The sequence below is a fragment of the Ailuropoda melanoleuca genome, chromosome 13 (genome assembly GCF_002007445.2).
Source record: "Ailuropoda melanoleuca isolate Jingjing chromosome 13, ASM200744v2, whole genome shotgun sequence".
Lineage (NCBI taxonomy): Eukaryota > Metazoa > Chordata > Mammalia > Carnivora > Ursidae > Ailuropoda > Ailuropoda melanoleuca.
In genome coordinates, this window is record NC_048230.1 from 7398495 (window position 1) to 7417038 (window position 18544).

The 18544-nt window shown below is 50.4% G+C and overlaps 1 protein-coding gene and 1 pseudogene across 1 annotated transcript; both read left to right on the forward strand.

Annotated features, from left to right (window-relative positions):
* Positions 1 to 480: 480 nt before the first annotated feature.
* On the forward strand, positions 481 to 1810 carry LOC100473590 (annotated as a pseudogene).
* Positions 1811 to 6105: 4295 nt separating this feature from the next.
* TMEM98 (transmembrane protein 98) lies at positions 6106 to 17596 on the forward strand. Its single transcript, XM_034641173.1, has 7 exons — positions 6106 to 6258; positions 8346 to 8527; positions 9850 to 9981; positions 10957 to 10990; positions 13028 to 13143; positions 15465 to 15524; positions 16772 to 17596. Exons 2-7 carry the CDS (start codon positions 8397 to 8399, stop codon positions 16977 to 16979), a joined length of 681 nt encoding a protein of 226 aa, XP_034497064.1. The 5' UTR covers positions 6106 to 6258; positions 8346 to 8396; the 3' UTR covers positions 16980 to 17596.
* The last annotated feature ends 948 nt before the right edge of the window (positions 17597 to 18544 follow it).

Genomic DNA, 18544 nt, shown 5'->3' on the forward strand with positions numbered 1-18544 from the left:
ATGGGAGACACCCAGGCAAACAGTAACTCCCTGAAGTGATCCAAGCCACCACCTTAAATACCATCTCCAGCTAAAGACAAAAGAAATGAGGAGCACCTGGGTGGCTCAGTTGGTTTAGAGTCTGACTTCGGCTCAGGCCCATGGTCTCAGGGTCGGGCATTGGGCTCCCTCCCCATGCTTGTGCTCTCTCTTGCTCTCAAATACATGAGTAAAATCTTAAAAAAAAAAAAAAAAGACAAAAGAAATGTGTTGGAGGGGGCAGGAGCCAGACCACTTATGGGAGGTTACCCAGAAAAGCACAGTAAACAAGGGTGTGTTATGCAAATTTAAGCTGGTGCCTTCCTCATTGATAAGAGTTTCTATAGATTTACAATCATCTCTTCCTGGGACAGAGAGGACACCCTTACAAAAAGAGATTTCCTGGCTCTCTGTTCCTCACCATTTGACAGACAGCAGTGACAGCCATGTCCCAGAGACATGATGGTAAAGGTTGGAGTAAACAGATTTGGCCATATGGAGTGCCTGGTCACCAGGGCTGCTTTTGACTCTGGCAAAATGGTTTTTTTTTTTTTTTAAAGATTTTATTTATTTATTCGACAGAGATAGAGACAGCCAGCGAGAGAGGGTACACGAGCAGGGGGAGTGGGAGAGGGAAGAAGCAGGCTCATCGCGGAGGAGCCTGATGTGGGGCTCGATCCTATAACGCCGGGATCACGCCCTGAGCCGAAGGCAGACGCTTAACCGCTGTGCCACCCAGGTGCCCCGGATTTTTTTTTTTTAAGTTGGGTGTGGAGCCCAATGCAGGGCTTGAACTCAGGACCCTGAGATCAAGACCTGAGCTGAGATCAAGAGTTGGACACTTAACTGACTGAGCCACCTAGGCACCCCAACTCTGACGAAGTGGATATTGTCACCATAAATGACCCTTCATTGACCTCAACTACATGACCTACATGTTCCGGTATGATTCCAGCCATGGCAAATTCAATGGCATAGTCAAGGCCGAGCACAGGATACTTATCAACAGAACGTCCATCTCCATCTTCCAGGAGCCAGATCCTGCCAACATCAAGTGAGGTGATGCTGGTGCTGAGTATGTTGTGGAGTCCACTGAGGTCTTTACCACCATGGAGAAGGCTGGGGCTCACTTGAAGGGTGGGGCCAAGAGGGTCATCATTTCTGCTCCATCTGCTGATGCCCCATGTTTCTGATGGGCATGAACCATGAGAAGTATGACAATGCCCTCAAGATTGTCAGCAATGCCTCCTGCACCATCAACTTCTTGGCCCCTCTGGCCAAGGTCATCCATGACAACTTTGGCATCATGGAGGGACTCGTGACCACAGTCCTTGCCATCACCGCCACCCAGAAGACCATGGATGGCTCCTCTGGGAAGCTGTGGCATGATGGCCGAGGGGTTGCCCAGACTATCATTCCTGCTTCTACTGGTGCCACCAAGGCTGTAGGTAAGGTCATCCCTGAGCCGAATTGGAAACTCACTGGCACGGACTTCCGTGTCCCCACCTGCAATGTGTCAGTCGTGGATCTGACCTGCTGCCTGGAAAAGGCTGCCAAATACGATGGGATCAAGAAGATGGTGAAGCAGGCAGTAGATGGCTCCCTCCAGGGCATTCTGGGCTATGGCGAGGACCAGGTTGTCTCCTGCAACTTTAACAGTGACACCTACTCTTTCACCTTTAATGCTGGGGCTGGCACTGCCCTCAGTAACCACTGTGTCAAGCTCATTTCCTGGTATGACAATGAATTTGGCTACAGCAGCCAAGAGGTCCATGTGGCCTCTAAGGAGTAAGAGCCCCTTGGACCACCAGCCCCAGGGAAAGCAAGAGGAAGAGAGAGGCCCTCAGCTGCTGGGGAGTCCTTGCCCCAGCTCATCCCCTGACACACTGAGAATCTCCTGACCTCTACACAGTTTCCATCCCAGAGCCCCTGAAGAAAGGGAGGTGCTGGGGGAGCCCTACCTTGTCACAACAAAGTATATTGTCCCTAGCCAAAAACAAAACAACAAAAAACCCCAAAAAACAAATGGAGATTTCCCTTATAAATGTATGTTTCTTTTACAAAAGGGTAATTTCTAGTCGGTTTTCAGAGCTTCTCCTGTGTCTGCTATTTCTTAAAAATAATCAGCCTAAATTCATCCTTATGTCAAAAAGGCATATTTTGGGATGACAAATTCTGCTCCCCTTCGGTCTTTTCCACTTGTGTTATGAATTCCCCAAGGTTAACATTTTATTTTATATTTCTCCTACAAGAGTCGTAAAATCCTAGACCTATGTTGGACCCTAGAGCAGCCCACCCCAAATGGGCCACTTCGGCATGAAGATTATTTTGAGTTAAAAGCAATCCAAACCCAGCAGATTCAGGAAAAGTTCTTTGCCTCCCCCTCAACTGTCTAAATTTACATCAGAAAGGAGAGCCTGTACCAGGAAGAGAGCTATTAGCTGATTTCTTTTTACCTAAGAAACTGGTCTGTATAACAGGGCGATTTCTGTGTTCCAAGCATCTCTCTCACTTTCAGGCTGTGGCCTTCCTCCCCTTTGCATCCCCAGACCCAGACTCTTCTCACGGAAGACATACACATGAAAATCACACCTATACATCCTTTGCCTGTCTTTGGAATTTCATGTCTGTGTGGATTCCCCAGACACAGGGAAGTAAATTCGATTTTCTCCTGTTAATTTGTCTTGTGTAAATTTAATTCTTAGTCCAGCTAGAAGAATTCTAAACGGAGGAAAATTTCTTTCTCCCCAACACCTGAAAGAGGCCACAAGAGATCATGTAGTTTAGCTCTTTTTTCCCTTCTTTTCTTCTTCTTCTTTTAACATTTCAGTGTAAGAAGCATATGGTGTTATATTTCAGGTGTACAATATAGTGATTCAACAATTCCATACATTATTTGGTGCTCATGATGACAAGTGTACTCTTAATCCCTATCACCTATTTCACCCATGCCCCCACTCACCTCCCTGTAGAGGTTGCTTTTAGACAACCCGCGTGAGCACTGGAAACCTGAGCGAGGTAGAAGGGCCACAGTGACCACTGGGCTGAGTACAGACAGGCCCATCAGGCGACCCACCTCAAAATAGCCATAAGCCCAGACACCTGGGTGGCTCAGGGGGTTAATCGTTTGACTCCTGGTTTTGGCTCCAGTCATGATCTCAGGGTCATGGGATTGAGCCCCAAGTTGGGCTCCATGCTCAGCAGGGAATCTGCTTGCAGATTCTCTCCCTCTGCCCCCTCCTTAAATAAATTGAATAAATTAAAAACAATACCCATAAGCACTAGCTGACCAGTGAGTTACTTACACCCAGACACAAGTACCAAAAAAGGAAAATACCATTCATTCCCAAACCTCCTCATGTTCCACCTTAACTACAGCCCCCACCACTGTCCCCTGGAAGATGGTCTCTCCCTCATTGTCCTGCTCAGCTCCCTTGTGTTTTATTCAATAAACTTCTGTCTCCTTTGTTCTGCCTCAGATGCCTGCACAGCTCCCCGCCTCCACCTGATCAGGTCACTCCACACTCCCCTCTGATAACTGTCAGTTTGTTGTCTATATTTAAGAGTCTGTTTTACGGTTTGTCTCTTTTTTTTTTCTTTGTTCATTTTTGTTGTTTCTTTCTCTGACTGACTTATTTCACTTAGCATTATGACCTCCGTGTTGTTGCAAATGGCAAGATTTCATTCCTTTTTATGGCTGAGTAATATTCCATTTTATATATTTATGATATAGATAGAGATAAAGAAACACACACACACACCCCACATCTTCTTTATCATGTGGTTTAGCTTCGTACCTCAAGGCCACCAAATGTCTAAACCACCCAAGACAAAAATAGGACTCCATTCTTCTCAAAGTATTTTTAAGAAATGGAAATACTGTCCCCGGTCACCTGTTCTGATGGTTGCTGCTTTGCTGTAAGCCCATTTTCTTTAAACAGATTGAGCTGAAGGGGTTTGAGACAGGCCCCTCCCCCCACAATGTGCCACTTTGGCACGTGGATTACTTTGAGCTGAAGGCAATTGAGACCCTGTGGGCTCAAGAGAAAATTTTGTCCCTCCCTTAACTACACAGAAGAATCTAGATTGCAGGGTCTTTCCAGAATAAACGTTGTTAGTAAAGATAATTTTTCAAAAGATTTATTTATTTATTTTAAAAGGAGAGAGAGAGAGAATCTCAAGCGGACTCCATGCTGAGCATGGAACCCGATGCCGGGCTTGATCTCATGACCCTGAGATCACAACCTGAGCCAAAACCAAGAGTCAGACACTTAACTGATGGCACCACCCAGGCACCCTGCAAAGATAAATTTTATCTGAATGATTGATCTGTATGGCTGGGCAAACATCTAATCACCAAATATCTCCTCTTCTTATTGCCCTGTGAATTACATTCCTTTCCTCTGAAGTCCCAGATCCCTAGCCCCTTCTCCTTAGTTCAGAATGACATATACCTCATTTTGCCTGACTGTCTTTGAAATTTCTATGACTGTGTGGATTCCCTATATGCATGCTATTGAATTTGATTTTCTCTTGTTAATGTCTGTAGGTCAATTTGATTATTAGTCTAATGTCTAAGTCTAATGTCTAATGTCAATTCGATTCTTAGTCCAGCTAGAAGGACCCTTGAAGGGGATAGGAATTCTTGCTCCCTGACATAGCTTCTCCACAAAAGCACTTTAGAGGGTAGCAAAATCATCTCTCAGCCTTCCCACCCCTAAGTGCCAGCCGTGGGAAACCACAGCTGCGCACTCAGCCAGGCTCTCAACCAAACAGGGGAGCTGTGAATGCGTGGGCAGCAGGGTATGCAGTGGGGAAAGTGGTGGACCAGAAGAGCATGCCTGGGGACCACAGCCGCCCCTCTCCTACTTACTCTTACTTCCAAATGAACGTGGGCTGCATTTTGAGAGATCTTATGAATTTCCCAGAGAAGCTGGAAATCTGTAGGTATAAGTGAAATTCTTGATTTTTTATAATGTGGGCAGCTAGTTTGATTTTTTTTTTTTTAACTGTAAGTCAGGAAAAACAAAAACAAAAACCCAAACACCTCTGTGGGCTGCATGTGGCTTAGCGGGGAACAGTTTGCGGAGTCTACGTTAAGTTGCCTGGGACCTACTGTGAATCCTTTAGTTCTTGTCACCAGTACTGACCTTAGATTGGTTGATGGAGTCTCTGCCATAAGCCCCAGGCTCTAGGTGACCTCACTTGGGTCCTGTCTCTTCCTTACAGGCCTAGGAGTTTGAAGGCTAAGGGGAATGACCATGTAGAGCTCATGCCTCCTTCGAGACCATGCTCCTGGCTCACTGGACTCTGGAAAAAAGAGTCTGCCCCAAAGCCCCAGCCTGTTTCCAGAGCCTGTGTGGACCTCCGTCCTTCAAGGCATCCTGTACCTCTTGGTGTGGGCAACTTTACCCCTGAGGGATGGCGGAGGGATGGCTGTTTGCAGAGTGGGGGCTGTGAAGGAATAATGTGAGTTTCCTTGGGTCCCTAGAGTAGAATGCACACAGAACGGGCAGGACAGCCAGACAGGGTCCTGTATTTTGACGCTTGTCCCTGGCACAGCAACTGTTTGGGGTGGGCCTGCTTGTGTGCCCAGTGTGGGTGAGGCTGTCATGAGAGCTCTCACTGATTCACATTTACCCTGGGCCAGGCAGCTCTGAGCATGCCTACAAGCTGTGGCCCCACTTTACAGAGGAGGAAAGCAAGGCACAGAGGAATGAAATAAGTTGTGCACAGCTAGTAAGTGGCAGAGCTAGGATTTAAACCACAGTGGGTAAGAGCAGACTGGCTTCGAGGCCAGCCCACTGTGCAGTCCGCTCAGTCTCCGCAGCCCCCCTTGGATGGCCAGCCCGCAGGGGTGGGGGGTGGCAAGGACCCGGCGGCCTCCCTCCCCCGGACCTGGGCTCGGTGGGCAGCGGGGGCTCGAGGAGCGCCTGCTGGGTGGCTGAGTGAGGGCCTCCCCCCTGCCAGGCCTCCCGCCGCCCCAACCCCCGGCCCCCTCCGGGCCCGGCGGGGACGGCGGCGCCTGGCAGCGGGGGATTTGGATGCGGCGGCCGGCCCCCCCCAGCACCTAGGGGTTTGGCGCCCGGGGACTTTATCTCGATTCCTTCGGACAGCCCAGCTCCTTCCCGGCATGCTCCGCTCGCAGAAGCCCCCCGCCAGTCCCGCGCCCGGACTTTGCTATCGGCGGGGCCGGGCGGCCGGAGCGCTCCCGGGATGCGTGCTGCGGCCGCGGCTGAGGTGGGTGGGCCTCGCCGCGCCCCGGTGCCGCGGGACCCAGGGGGTCCGGGCGCGCTGGGGGCTGGGGGGCCGGAGATTGGGGCTGATGCCTGGAGGGGGCGGGCGGGGCGGCCGCCCCTTTGTTGGGGCCGCGCGCAAGTTGGGCGAAGTTGGAGCTGCGCGCCAGGGAGCCCTGCGAGCCCCGCGCCGGGCCGGGTGGGGGTCCTTCCTCCCGCCTGGGTGTTGGGGCGGCTCGCCTGGGGGGGCCGGGCAGGGGGAGGAGGTAGAGGCCTGGGGCTGAAGGAGAAGGGGGTGGGGGAGACAGACAGACAGACAAACAGACACACACACCAAGAAACCGAGACCTACCCAAGCTTGCACAAGGAGAAAGAGACAAAAACTCATCCTGAAACACACAGAGAAAAGGAAAAACACGCAAAGGTTCATACAGACAAATCACGGAGTAAGGCAGCAAAAACTCAGAGAAAGCTGGTCTGCGTCAGAGAAACACACTTAGGCGCCCCAGGAAGAGAGGAAACAAAGCGGGTGGTCTTGGAGGCCATGGCGTAGGGGGAGGGGAAAGGAAACACCAGGGACGGGGTAAGATGTCTGGAGAGGAAAATGGAGAGACACGGAGACAGAGACACAGAAGTGAGAGGAGGAAAGAAAACGGGCTAAAGCAGGTAGCCCTTTAGGAGGGATGACGTAGAGAAACACACATTTGGAGAAATTGAGGCAGACCCTGAGAATTACCTCCTGCCTCCCCCAAGCCCTCAAGGGAGATACAGAAATGCAAGAGACAGACCGTAGCCTTCTCACCCGCCTGAGCAAGTGAGTTTGAGGTGGTAGAGCAGCTGCTCTCTGAAACCCTTGAGAAAGGCCTCCTTGGCACTTTGAGCCAACCAAGTCCACATTCTGTCTGCCTGGCAAACTCCTACTCATCCTTCAAAACCTAGCTCAAACTTCACCTGCCCTGTGAAGAAGGCTTGCCCAGAAAATGTCATGCAAGCACAGTTGTCTCTTGCCTGTGTACCCTGCCACGTGGCATAGACGCAGGGAGTTGAGGAGCTGGGAAAGAGACTGAGAAGCAAACAGCAAACATTTGTCCGCCTGTCCACCTCTTTATTCCTCTTCAAGGTTTGGGGTCCATGTCTTATTTATCTCCAGAATGCTGCCTAGTGCTTGGTACCTAGCAGATGACCCATAAATGCTTATTGAATGACAACTGGGAACATTTGGGCCCTTGGAGATATGTAATATAGAATAAGTCCATCGTCCTGGACTCCTAGCTCAAAGCCCCTCTTTTGCAGGTGGGGAAATTAAAGCCCAGACAGGGAAAGAGACTTGCTCAAAGACACAGAAGTAGGATCCTGCAATCTGTTCTCTGAGGCGCCCTTGTTCCTCTGCCCGAGTCTAAAATAGGTGTGCAAGAACGTCCTGAGTGAAAACAGGCGGTAGGCAAAGAACACTTGAACACCAGTTCTAAGTTTCCGACACTGAAACTTACAGTCAAATCCCTTTCCAGATTTTTTAGAATCTTCTTCCCTCCTTAGAAAAGAAAAGGGAGGTGAACACCCATCTCAGTTTAAGTGGGTGGGTTTCTGCTTTCTGACTTCAGAAACTTGGACAAATTACTTAACCTCCCCGAACCTCAGTTTTCTCAACTGTAAAATGGGGCTATTAATACCTACCTCAGGGTTAACACACAAAGTGCCTGGCACAGAGGAGATTCTCAGTAAATGCAATCCTGCCCTTCGTAGGAGGATATTCTTTCATGGTCTCGGTGGAGATGCGAAACAATAGCGCTAGTTGAAATGCTTCCTTTTGTCCAGGTTTAAAAGGCCATCCTGGTCCAGCAGGTGGCAAACTCTTAATTAAACAAAAGGCAAATTTGGGGCAGGACATAAAATGCATCTTGATTCTATTCAGGCCCTCAGGCCTCTGGAGGTGACTTGGGGGACCTTGCCCCCCAAGCAGGTAACTTGGTCTCTGCAGGGGACTTGGGGGAAACTGGCTCTCCACGCCCCCCCAGCAGGTAAGACCCCCACTGCCCCACTCTCTTTTGCTGCTTCTTTACCAAGGCCTCCTCTGCCCTTGTGTCTTCTAAGATTTAGCCCATGCTGGGGATGTGACGGGGACGGAGTGAGCCCCCCAGAAGCATGGAGACGGTGGTGATTGTGGCCATAGGCGTGCTGGCCACCATCTTCCTGGCCTCCTTTGCAGCCTTGGTGGTGGTTTGCAGGCAGCGCTACTGCCGGCCTCGAGACCTGTTGCAGCGCTACGATTCCAAGTGAGTGGGCCCAGGGAGGGCAAGGAGGACAGGTGGGCTCTACCAGGGGCTCTAGCAACCGGAAGAGAGAGGAGCCCAAGAAGTTTGGCATCGGACAACTCTAGCTTAGCTTTGTGTCTCTAACATGGTACTTGAAGGCTTCCTTTCCAAGAGAGACCTTAGAGCTTTAGCGATGTCCTGAGCCTTCTCTGACTCTGTCACTGAGCTAAGGAGAAATTCCCTGAACGTGTTCACCTAGCAAAAAGCCGTGGCCATCTCTCCGGAACTGGCCACCTCTTTCCAACCAAACTCATAGGAACAGAAATCCCGTGCCTGCGCTCCAGCCACACATGGAAGCAGCAGATACTGGATTTTGTGAAATCCCAGCATGGGGCTGGCTCCTTCTTTTTACAGATTTCTTCATGATGCATTCTGTGTGCAGTAGATTTTATGAGCAAGATCTTGTTTTCCGTTTAGGGATGTTTTCATTGATAGACCCCGAAGGGACCATGACAACTAACCCTTAGTTCTTCTGACCCCTCTACTGAATCCTATCGGCTTCTTTGTCAAGTGGTGAATTTGTAAATGCCCGTTTATACGACCCAGGAAAGCTCTGCTATTGAACGGAAGGCTATGGCATCTCATGTTGTGAAGAACCTTGTTGTAAAGTAGCTGTTGTTCCTTCTGCCACTTCTCCTGTAGAACGAGGAGGGGGTGGGGTTATGCGGGCAGACCTCCATCCTTCCAGTCCTTCCTGGGAGTGATTCTGCAGACCAGGTAGGTTTGGGTAATAGGAACTTCAGTTTCTCCACATAAGGTAGGCTTGAAGGGAAAATAAAATTTTGTTTTGGTTTGTTTTGGTTTGGTTTGGTTTTTTAAAGTAGGCCTCATGCTGGGCATGAGGTCCAAACGCAGGGCTTGAACTTATGATCCTGAGATCAAGACCTGAGCTGAGACAAGAGTAGGACGCCTAACCGACTGAGCCACCCAGGCGCCCCAAAGGGAAAATAAGCTGAAGAAGGACGTTATTTTGTGCGGAAGGAGCAGCCCCGTCTAAGACCTGTCTATTTACGGTTGTGGCTCTGCTCTTTCTCTTTGCAGTTCGTCTCCTTCTGCTTCACTTATCTTCTTTGCACCCCAGCCTGCCTCCTTGACGCACCTCTAGCCATGTGTCCTTCCCGCACCTGCAGCCCCCCGGGGTTAGGTTTGGATCCAGGACACGAGGTCAATGCTTTAACTTACGAACTTCCTACATTCTGTTGGGGCAAACATGGGCCTCAGTGAGGAGAGGGTCAGCAGCAGCCACCCGTCCTGAAACCACTGTCCTGGGCTTTTCCTTCCAGGCCCATTGTGGACCTCATCAGCGCCATGGAGACCCAGTCAGAACCGTCTGAGCTAGAACTGGACGATGTGGTCATCACCAACCCCCACATCGAGGCCATTCTGGAGAACGAAGACTGGATTGAAGATGCCTCGTAAGGCCTGAGGGACCGTTTGTTTGCCATACTCCCCTGATGATGGCACACGGGGCTTCTGGGTGCTCTTTTCTGGCTTCCTTTGCCAAGCACTGCTGGGCGTCCGGGAGCACTGTGCCACCTGCTGCTGATTGCCCTCAGCTGGGGGGCGAGACTCAGATATAACAGTGTTTGTCCCCCTCTCCCCTCATTTTGTAGCTCTAAACACCAAGCCCATAGATGCGTGACAAAACTTGTTCCAAGGTCCCCCTCGTGTGCCTGGGTTATCCCTGGGGTGCCTGTGAATTTGGCACACAGGATCCAGGGATGTAGCCTTTGTCTTCAGGGTCCCTCAGGGATCTCTGCATCCAGCAGGGCCCTCTACATGTTGAGATGTGTGTGCTGCTCCGAGCCCTTATCATTCACTGAGCAGCTGTGTGTGGGGGGTTATGTGTCGGACACTGGGCCAGTTACTGCAGATATTAAACTGGAGGTAGAGACAGAATTCGACTCAAAACAGTATCTCCGAAGCGAGAGTGAGTCTCTGCGCACAGTCCCGTGGGCACACAGCGCTGGCGATCTCTAGAGCTGCCTGGGATTGGGAAGGTAGAGGGGGCTTTCGTGAAAGTTACCACGGAGTGGATGCCTTTTGACCTGGGTCTTGAAAGATGAGGTGGCCACCAGACTGAGAATAAGGGGAAGGACACATGGGCTGGGGGGAACAGTGTCAGAAGCTCAGAGGTCTAAGGAAGCATGATTCGAAAGGTGAGCGCTGCCTGGAAGAGGCAGCTGTATATGAGAGGGGGAAAGGAAAGGAAAGGAAAGGAAAGAAGGTGCCTCCTCATGTAGCTCGTGGACTTGTTCAGTTGAACCCTAAGGCATTCCTGCTCTGGGCAGTGTCCCGGTGGGTCAGAGCTAGATGGGGGACGGAGCTGGTGGCAGGAGCGAGGGGGGCCTCGATAGGGAGGCACTGATGGATTCTTCTTGTCTCCCCAGGGGTCTCATGTCCCACTGCATTGCCATCTTGAAGGTAATACTTTTTGATTTCCATGACACAAGGGGGGAGGTCACCAGAGCACCCCCCATGCATGTACTGTTGAAAGGGATCTTTCTAGGAAGGGCACGGAATCCGTGCAAGAGGCTTTTTAAAAACATGGCTGACACTTGGAATTTCTACTGTTTCTACTCCCTCCTGGATGGTCTGTTATACTTTAGTGCTCTCCAACCCTTTCAAAGGTTTTGTTTCACCTGGTCCTCCTAATACAGTGACCGCATAGGTGGTCACTAGCCACATTTTCACCAACTGGAGAAGTCTGTGTGGCTGCTGAGGGGGAGCGGGACTCCCCACTTTCTCTCCGGGCCCTTTTATTTTTTATTAACAGAGAGCTCAGCCCTTTGCTCAGCAAGTTGAGTTCTGTGTCTGGACTTACCAGTTGCTAGAAAGTCCCTCACTGGCCCTCCCTGGCTGGGACAGTAGTCAGCTGAATGGGACAATCAGTGTTGAAAAATCCAAACCATGAGTAGTTGAAGGCAGATTGGGTTTCTTTTAATTCTTGCTGCCTCCGCAATTGGGTGGAAATTGCATCCAGTTTGCATTTTGGCTAGGTTTTCTAGTTTGGGGTAATTTTTATAGTTTAAGCATTTGTTTTTCAATTCTTGCCTGATAGAATAATGAGAATAGTGAAATATTTGGCCAGTTGCAGATATTGCTATGTTCCTCATCTCAGTAACTTGGGAAACCACACATTTATCTTTTTGTCCAGTAATTATTTAACATTTCCAGAAAGACATCTTTATCTTTTCTTCAGTGTCATTCAGTACAACATATGAAAAAGCCTTTTGGGGCTCCTGGGTGGCTCAGTTGGTTGAGCGTCTGACTCTTGATTTCAGCTCAGGTCTTGATCTCAGGGTCGTGAGTTCAAGCCCGGTGTTGGGCTCCAGGCTGGACGTGGAGCCTACAAATGAGTAAATAAATAAGCTAAAAAAGTCTTTCATCCCACCTCTCCTTTAGCTGTCTCTCTTGGGGGACAAAGGAGTGCCTAGTAGGAAATTGTTGTCACAGAGTCTAGGATTATTTAATTCCAAGAAGCTCTTTGAGTGCAGATATGGTTACAGATAGATAGGTCTAACGACGAGAGCAATAATGCCATATTCCACTCCTGTCTCCCAGCTGGGATTGGTCTGGCGCTGGATTTTGTCCCTGCCCTCGCCTATTAAAGGAGGAGGGTAAATGACACCTGAGGTAGGGGATAAGTCAGCAGGAAGGAGTCCTACTAGACTGGAGTCAATGGCCCATCCAGAGAGTCTCCTGTCAAAGAAGAGGCCCTGCAATCTGAGGTCCCTTTTGCTTGGTCGCTTGTGGCCTAGGCTTTATCCTGGGTGGCCCCTAGGCCTTCTTTCTGTCCTCCTTTCCATCCCCGAGTATAAGGTAGGTCATGGAACCTATTTGCCAGGGAAAGAAGCACATCGAGGAGGTGTGGAAGGGGGGAAACAAAGCTTTTGGGGTGGCCAGCATGTTGACAGATGATGACAAAGGCCTCGTGTCATAGTCTTACCTTTTTCCTGCTATTTTTGAAGACCCTTTCACCATTGTCCTGTTGAACTGAATGCTGCTTTTGGACGATGTGCTTCAAGGGGGACAGTTGGCTTTTGTCCAACTGGAGTTTCTGAGGCTGCCCCGCTGGAGAGATTTAGCCTTCTGGAAGAATAAACCGGGAGGTGAAGGAATAGAAAGAGAACGTAGGTTTTTCCCCCCTGAAACGAGGAGGTAAATTAGAGCACATGATTTTTCTTAGACAGATTATTTCAGCTTAGACTTCTCTAAGCCAAAACCCTGACCCCGATCTGAGGTTCCCACCTCTCCCTCCTCACCGGGCCTCGTTCTCGGCTTTTGTCTCTTTCTCCTCTCTCGTCTCTGTGTGCTTTTCACTTCAACTTGCCCACTAGGTTAGGGTCCCTGGGTGTGGGGTGGAACCCAAGGCAGGCGCCATATTTGTTTGTGGGGGTGGTAGGTGCTGTTAGGGGGCTAGGGCACCCCTCATCACCTCTCTCCTCCCTGCTATGTTAGATTTGTCACACTCTGACAGAAAAACTTGTTGCCATGACAATGGGCTCCGGGGCCAAGATGAAGACCTCAGCCAGTGTCAGTGACATCATCGTGGTGGCCAAGCGGATCAGCCCCAGGTGAGCTGGTGGGCCTTGAGGTCCCCACACTCCATGCGGGGGGCGGGGAGGGGTTGGAAACTGAGGTGGCAGGTGGGTCAGGCTTTTTGAAGAAACCACATAGGAACTTCACGTACTTGTGTCCCAGCCATTTACAGAGTATCCAGGAGGGTTTAGATACCAGAGACCAAGCCAGGGTGGTCTCACACGGTTCCCCCCACCTCCCACAGGCCCCCTCCAGTCGGCTTTTTGGGCAGTTCTAGCATGTGACTAGTGCTGACATCTCTAGTCCGTTCTGCAGATCCCACTGTGGCTGTTCCCTCTCCCTTAGCCCCATACCAGCTGGGGCTGCCTTCCTTTCCTCCTTCCTGGGCTCTGGGCCAGTAAGCACATTTCTTACGGGTATCCACACGCCTCTATGCAGTGACCTGCTGGCCGTGCCACGCCCTGCCCTATTTGTACTGGAGACTAGTTTCAGGGACTCGCTCCTTGCTACCTCCCTGTCACCCACTGCCCCAGCCATGGCCCAGCCAGTAGCCTCCAGGACTGGGTGGGCGGGGGGAGATGAAGCCATACTTCATTCAGATCTCCCAAATTCCGGGGTGTCTGCAAAATCCCATGTGGGAGGCAACCAGCAGGATTGCAGTCAACAACTACACCCCCTCATTTGGGCTTGACTTTGTGGAGAAACACAAAGCCCTTTTCTTAGGCAGAGGGGTGGTACTGAGTTTGTGCTGCCATCTGGTGGCCGGTATGTGGATGTGCCTGAGTCGGGAGTTGGCCCCTTGCAGGATGTTTTCTTCATCAGCCTGGCAGCCTCACTATCAGGGCTGCGCCTCCACATCCCTGGTGTGAATGGTGGCACCCTGTGAGTTCCGGGGGCTCTCGGTTTCCTGGTTGCACGGCCTCGGGTAGATCACGAGGAACCAGCCGTCTGAAGGAAAAGGAAAGAGTTGCGCTTGAACTCTGTCCAGGGTGTTCCGTGAGTTGAGAAAGTGGGAGGGAGAGAATCCAGGGGAGGGACTCAGCCCAGAACAGTTGTTGGCTTTCTCTGGAGCTGTCCGGGGTGGGTGTAGCTCGAGGGCTTGTATCAGCCAGGCCAGAAGGCCCTCCAGCCCAGGCTCTGGGCAAGCACCAGGCATTCCCCTGGCCACCCATTGGTGGTGGAGACTGCACTGCTCATCTCCGTTGGACCTTCATCACGCTTCCTGTGAGGATTAGCCCTGGTGCGAGAGGGAGGGTGTGGCGTTGCTCAGAGGGCACACCTAACCGGGTGCCCTCTGGCCCGTCCTACTGAGTCCCTTGGACTACTTCTAGAACGTTCCGTGCCATAATTCAATCCTTGTCCTTGCTTTATCTTTTTGCCTTTACACGGCTTTCTCCTTCTGGTCATTTTTTTGTCCCTATTGTTTTTCTTGCTCCATTTATTTCACACGGCGTGTTGATAGTGTATTAGTTTCGAGGAAGTGGCTTCAGCTTCGGGGCACTACAGAGAAAGGGGCCGGCGAGGACAGCAGCCCACGTTCCTCTGCATGTCCTCACCAGCCCCTCAGCCCCAAGACAAGAACATTGGAGAGCACCTATTTTTAAGTGCTTTTCAAAATCAAACAATGCGTCATTATTCTTTCTTCCTGACTATCAAGTGGTCCAGGAGCAAGGATTTGGATGCAAATCTTGAACCCTACAAATCAGAATGAATAGTAGTTCCTTTCTGAACTTGATTAAAAAAAAAAATAACCACAAAGTGTACCGTAATGGAAAGGAAATCCAATGGAGCAGTTTGAACCCAAATTAAACTTGTAGGGTTTTTTTTTTAGTGTTTTATGTAACTATGTTCCACCATTTTTAAAAACACAATAGCAATAAATACTTACAAAGTTAAAACATTGTAGAAATAGATTATCTGGAAAGTGAAGGAAGCCCTAATTCCATCCCAGTCCCCAAAGGTGACACTAGTGAATGGTGAGTGTTCCCGCATGCTACCCCACTCCTGCACGTCATAGCTTGTTTTTCTTGTTTTCACGCAAATGGATCAAACTTTATATGGTGTTCGGCAGCTTGCCTCTTTAATTTAGTAGCGTTATCTCGAATATCATTCCAGATGTGTGAACTTACACTTTTTAAACTATGGGGACTTGAAACCAGAAAACAAAATATTCTCTAAACTGAACCAGAAGCCTTTCTGTTTGAGACTGAGAATGCAAAAGCAATTAGAGAAGGAATCACCAAAGTTTGGGGCTCAAAGATCAGGAGAGAAGAATCAGGACAAGGAGAGGTAGAAAAGGAGGAAGGAGAAAAGGACAGAAGGAAAGTTCAATTCTGAAAACGTTTTGCCTCCACAGAGTGGATGATGTGGTGAGATCGATGTACCCTCCGTTGGACCCCAAGCTCCTGGATGCACGGTGAGAGGGATGGAGGGGACATTTGGCTCCTGATGCCTGAAGCTCCCCATTTTATCACATCTGTGAGGTTCGCTGTTTGGGTTGCTGTGGAGAGGGCTGTTTGCTGGGCTCCCAGAGCTGCCTGGGCTTTGGGCACCATTCATTTCAGTATGATTGGTGAGACAGGCCTGTGCCCTTCCTGAAACCTGGGATTCAGGAGAGCCAGTCTTAGATTTTGAATTTTTGTAGTTAAACATCTGGCCACCCTAAGTCCTATCTGCACCTTCCCTCCCTCCCTCTTCCCCCATCGGCTGCCTCTGCTCTTCGGACCCCGGAAGCAGACACACCCCCGTTGTGAGTGCTGCCCAGTGGGTGGGTGGGGCAGGTGGTAAGCAGAGCAAGGGGAAGGAAAGGGACCAGTGAGCTCAAGCCATGCCCACCTTCCAAGGGACATACCCGGGACCCCTCCCGTCTCGTTAAATTATATTCCTCTACCAGAGGCAAACTCATTAAAAACACCAGATTCTTTCTTCTCTTGGATGTATATGACCATTTTCTAGAGCTGCTGTGTGTGGTGCTTGCCAGATAGACAGCGGCTCACCGTGCTTCAGCTGGTTTTTCTGCCCGCTCCTATGGCTTACCCAGCGGTGTCCACGGGCTGGTACTGTGCGATACGTTCCCAAATGCATCACGCACACTCACTATATAAATGATATTCTACCATGAATCTTCCAATACTAGGGGAAAAAACCACTCCTCCTCGATTTGGTTTTCAATGAAATTTTGTTTTTAGAGTGGTGTAAACCAGCCTGGGGCTGTATTGATTCGGTATCAACGGGATGCCCGGGATGCCCGAGGCAGGGGTATGTGTAGCCTTCCTGTCTTTAAGTGGGCAGCTGTTGGGGCTGTGCTCATCCAGCTGACCAGATCTGGACTGTCCTAGGAAACACTCATCTGGGAGTTGTTCATAGGTGTGCTGCAGAAAACAGGCTCCACAGTCTAAAATAAGATAGTGAGCCACGGCACGTTGTACTCTTTCCTGAGAGCTTTATCATGCATGCTTAAAGGCCCAGAGAAGGCTTCAGTTAACCTTGCTGAGACCAGCCATTCCCAGATTTATTTGAGCGTGGAACCATCTTTCAGTTACTCCGCAGCCTCCTTGGGAAGGGCCTCCAGTTTGGAGAACACCACACTAGAGTCTGTCCGTGTGGGCTTTGGTGCACAATCCCTCCTTTCTTGGGGAAACCTGATCCTGTTGCTTTTTCTAGGACAACTGCCCTGCTCCTGTCGGTCAGTCATCTGGTGCTGGTGACTAGGAATGCCTGCCACCTGACTGGGGGCCTGGATTGGATCGACCAGTCCCTGTCAGCTGCCGAGGAACACTTGGAAGTCCTTCGAGAAGCAGCCCTGGCTTCTGAAACAGATAAAGGCCTCCCAGGCCCTGAAGGTTTCCTGCAGGAGCAGTCCACCATATAGTGTCCGCTCCCGTCCCTGGGTGGCTCCTCGGATCCTCGGAGCCTTCCAATCCCCACCCCCCACCCCCCGCACCCCCTGTAGAGTTAGATGCTCTCCCAGGCTCTGGAGCTGTGCGCATAGCTGGTGCCTCCGTTGCTGTTGCCCACGGTGGCTGGTGAGTGGCAGTCTAACACCACAGTTACAGGAGCCCACACGCACGCTCGTGCTGCAGAGCTTTACAAACTGGCGGAGTGTCCCCTTTCCGTAGCTCACCTAGTGCTGTTTTCAAGAAAATTGAGCCACCGTCGAAAAATCACAAGGTTCCGTGTTAAAATCAGAGTCTCTGGCTTCTTGTAGACAATCAGAAGATAAGGCAACTCTGACATGCATTTTCAGAAGACAATCAGCTGGCACTCCATAGGAGCTGTCTCTTTCCACAGGGCTGCACTCTCTTGCCCGGTCTGGTTCATTTATTTGTAGTTATCTGCCTGGTCCCCCAGGCATCTGAGTCCCTCCTCCGCTTACCAGGTTTGGCTTTGAAAGTGAGCACCTCCGGGTTGATGGTTCCCTTTTTGTCCCTGTGCCTGCAATTCTACCTAGCTACCACTAGGAGGACAGTAAACTCACCCTGAGATTTCTGTCGATTGAGTGGTTATTGAGTCGAATTCAAATGGATGGTGTGCGGCGGGACGTATTTGAGAATTGAGGGTGGAAGAAGAGAGCCTAAGAATCCTGAGGATACCTTGTGTGTATGACCCAAAAAGAGCTATTTAAAGACCCTTCCGAGTTGAGGCAGAAGTACCCCCGTAAAGTAGTTTCCACGTGAGCAATGACATCCATGAAGATGTGGTCCCCTTGCTTTTGAGATCTGTTTGTTTTGCAGGTATTGAACGATGAGGGCATTTTTATGACTGGGGACCTTTGTGGGACCCACAGTCCCCACGGCATGATCTGGATGTATACCCAAATTGCACGATGGCCGTCATAGGCATGTAGGAGAGACTGACGTACTTGCCTTCCTCCCAGGATCTCAGAGCCAACCTTGCTCTTGGGAGAGGGCCCTGGTTTGGGGGCTGCCCTGGTTCATATGCTGTGCTGTTTAGCATGCTCTGATCACTGTGTCTGGTCCCATTTCATCTTCTCTGCCCTGACTCGTCGGCAGATGTGTCAGTCTGATTCTAGAGACCCAGGAACCCATATTCCCAAGTCCAAGATTGGGGTCTTGTTTGTCACTGAAATGTGCCATTGGGCGCAGTCCGTTCTCTCCTAAGCAGGATGCTTCTGACCAGCACGTTGTTTACCATTCCCACCAGGGAAATGGGGTCAGGAGCGGAAAGCTGGACCCAGCTCGCATTGGACTGTTGGATGGATGCCCGATTACAGGGGCACCTTAGTGGATTGTCTGTTCCCATCAGCTCAGAACATGTGCTAAGTGTCTCGAACTTTCTCATCCTGCTGGTAGGCTGTGAATAGGAAATGTCCACAAGGCCAGTTGGACTTTTCCGTTTGTGGCCTCCACAAAGAGACATCCACAGTCCTCCTGTTTTTTTATTTTTTTCTCCTTTCTTTCAAAACCTGCATTCCTA

Excerpts from the sequence above, each read along its gene's own strand:
- TMEM98 (XM_034641173.1), top strand. The coding sequence starts at position 8,397 with ATGGAGACGGTGGTGATTGTGGCCATAGGCGTGCTGGCCACCATCTTC. Across the intron at positions 13,144-15,464 it reads GCCAAGCGGATCAGCCCCAG|AGTGGATGATGTGGTGAGAT; the intron begins GTGAGCTGGTGG and ends TTGCCTCCACAG. Across the intron at positions 15,525-16,771 it reads CCCAAGCTCCTGGATGCACG|GACAACTGCCCTGCTCCTGT; the intron begins GTGAGAGGGATG and ends TGCTTTTTCTAG.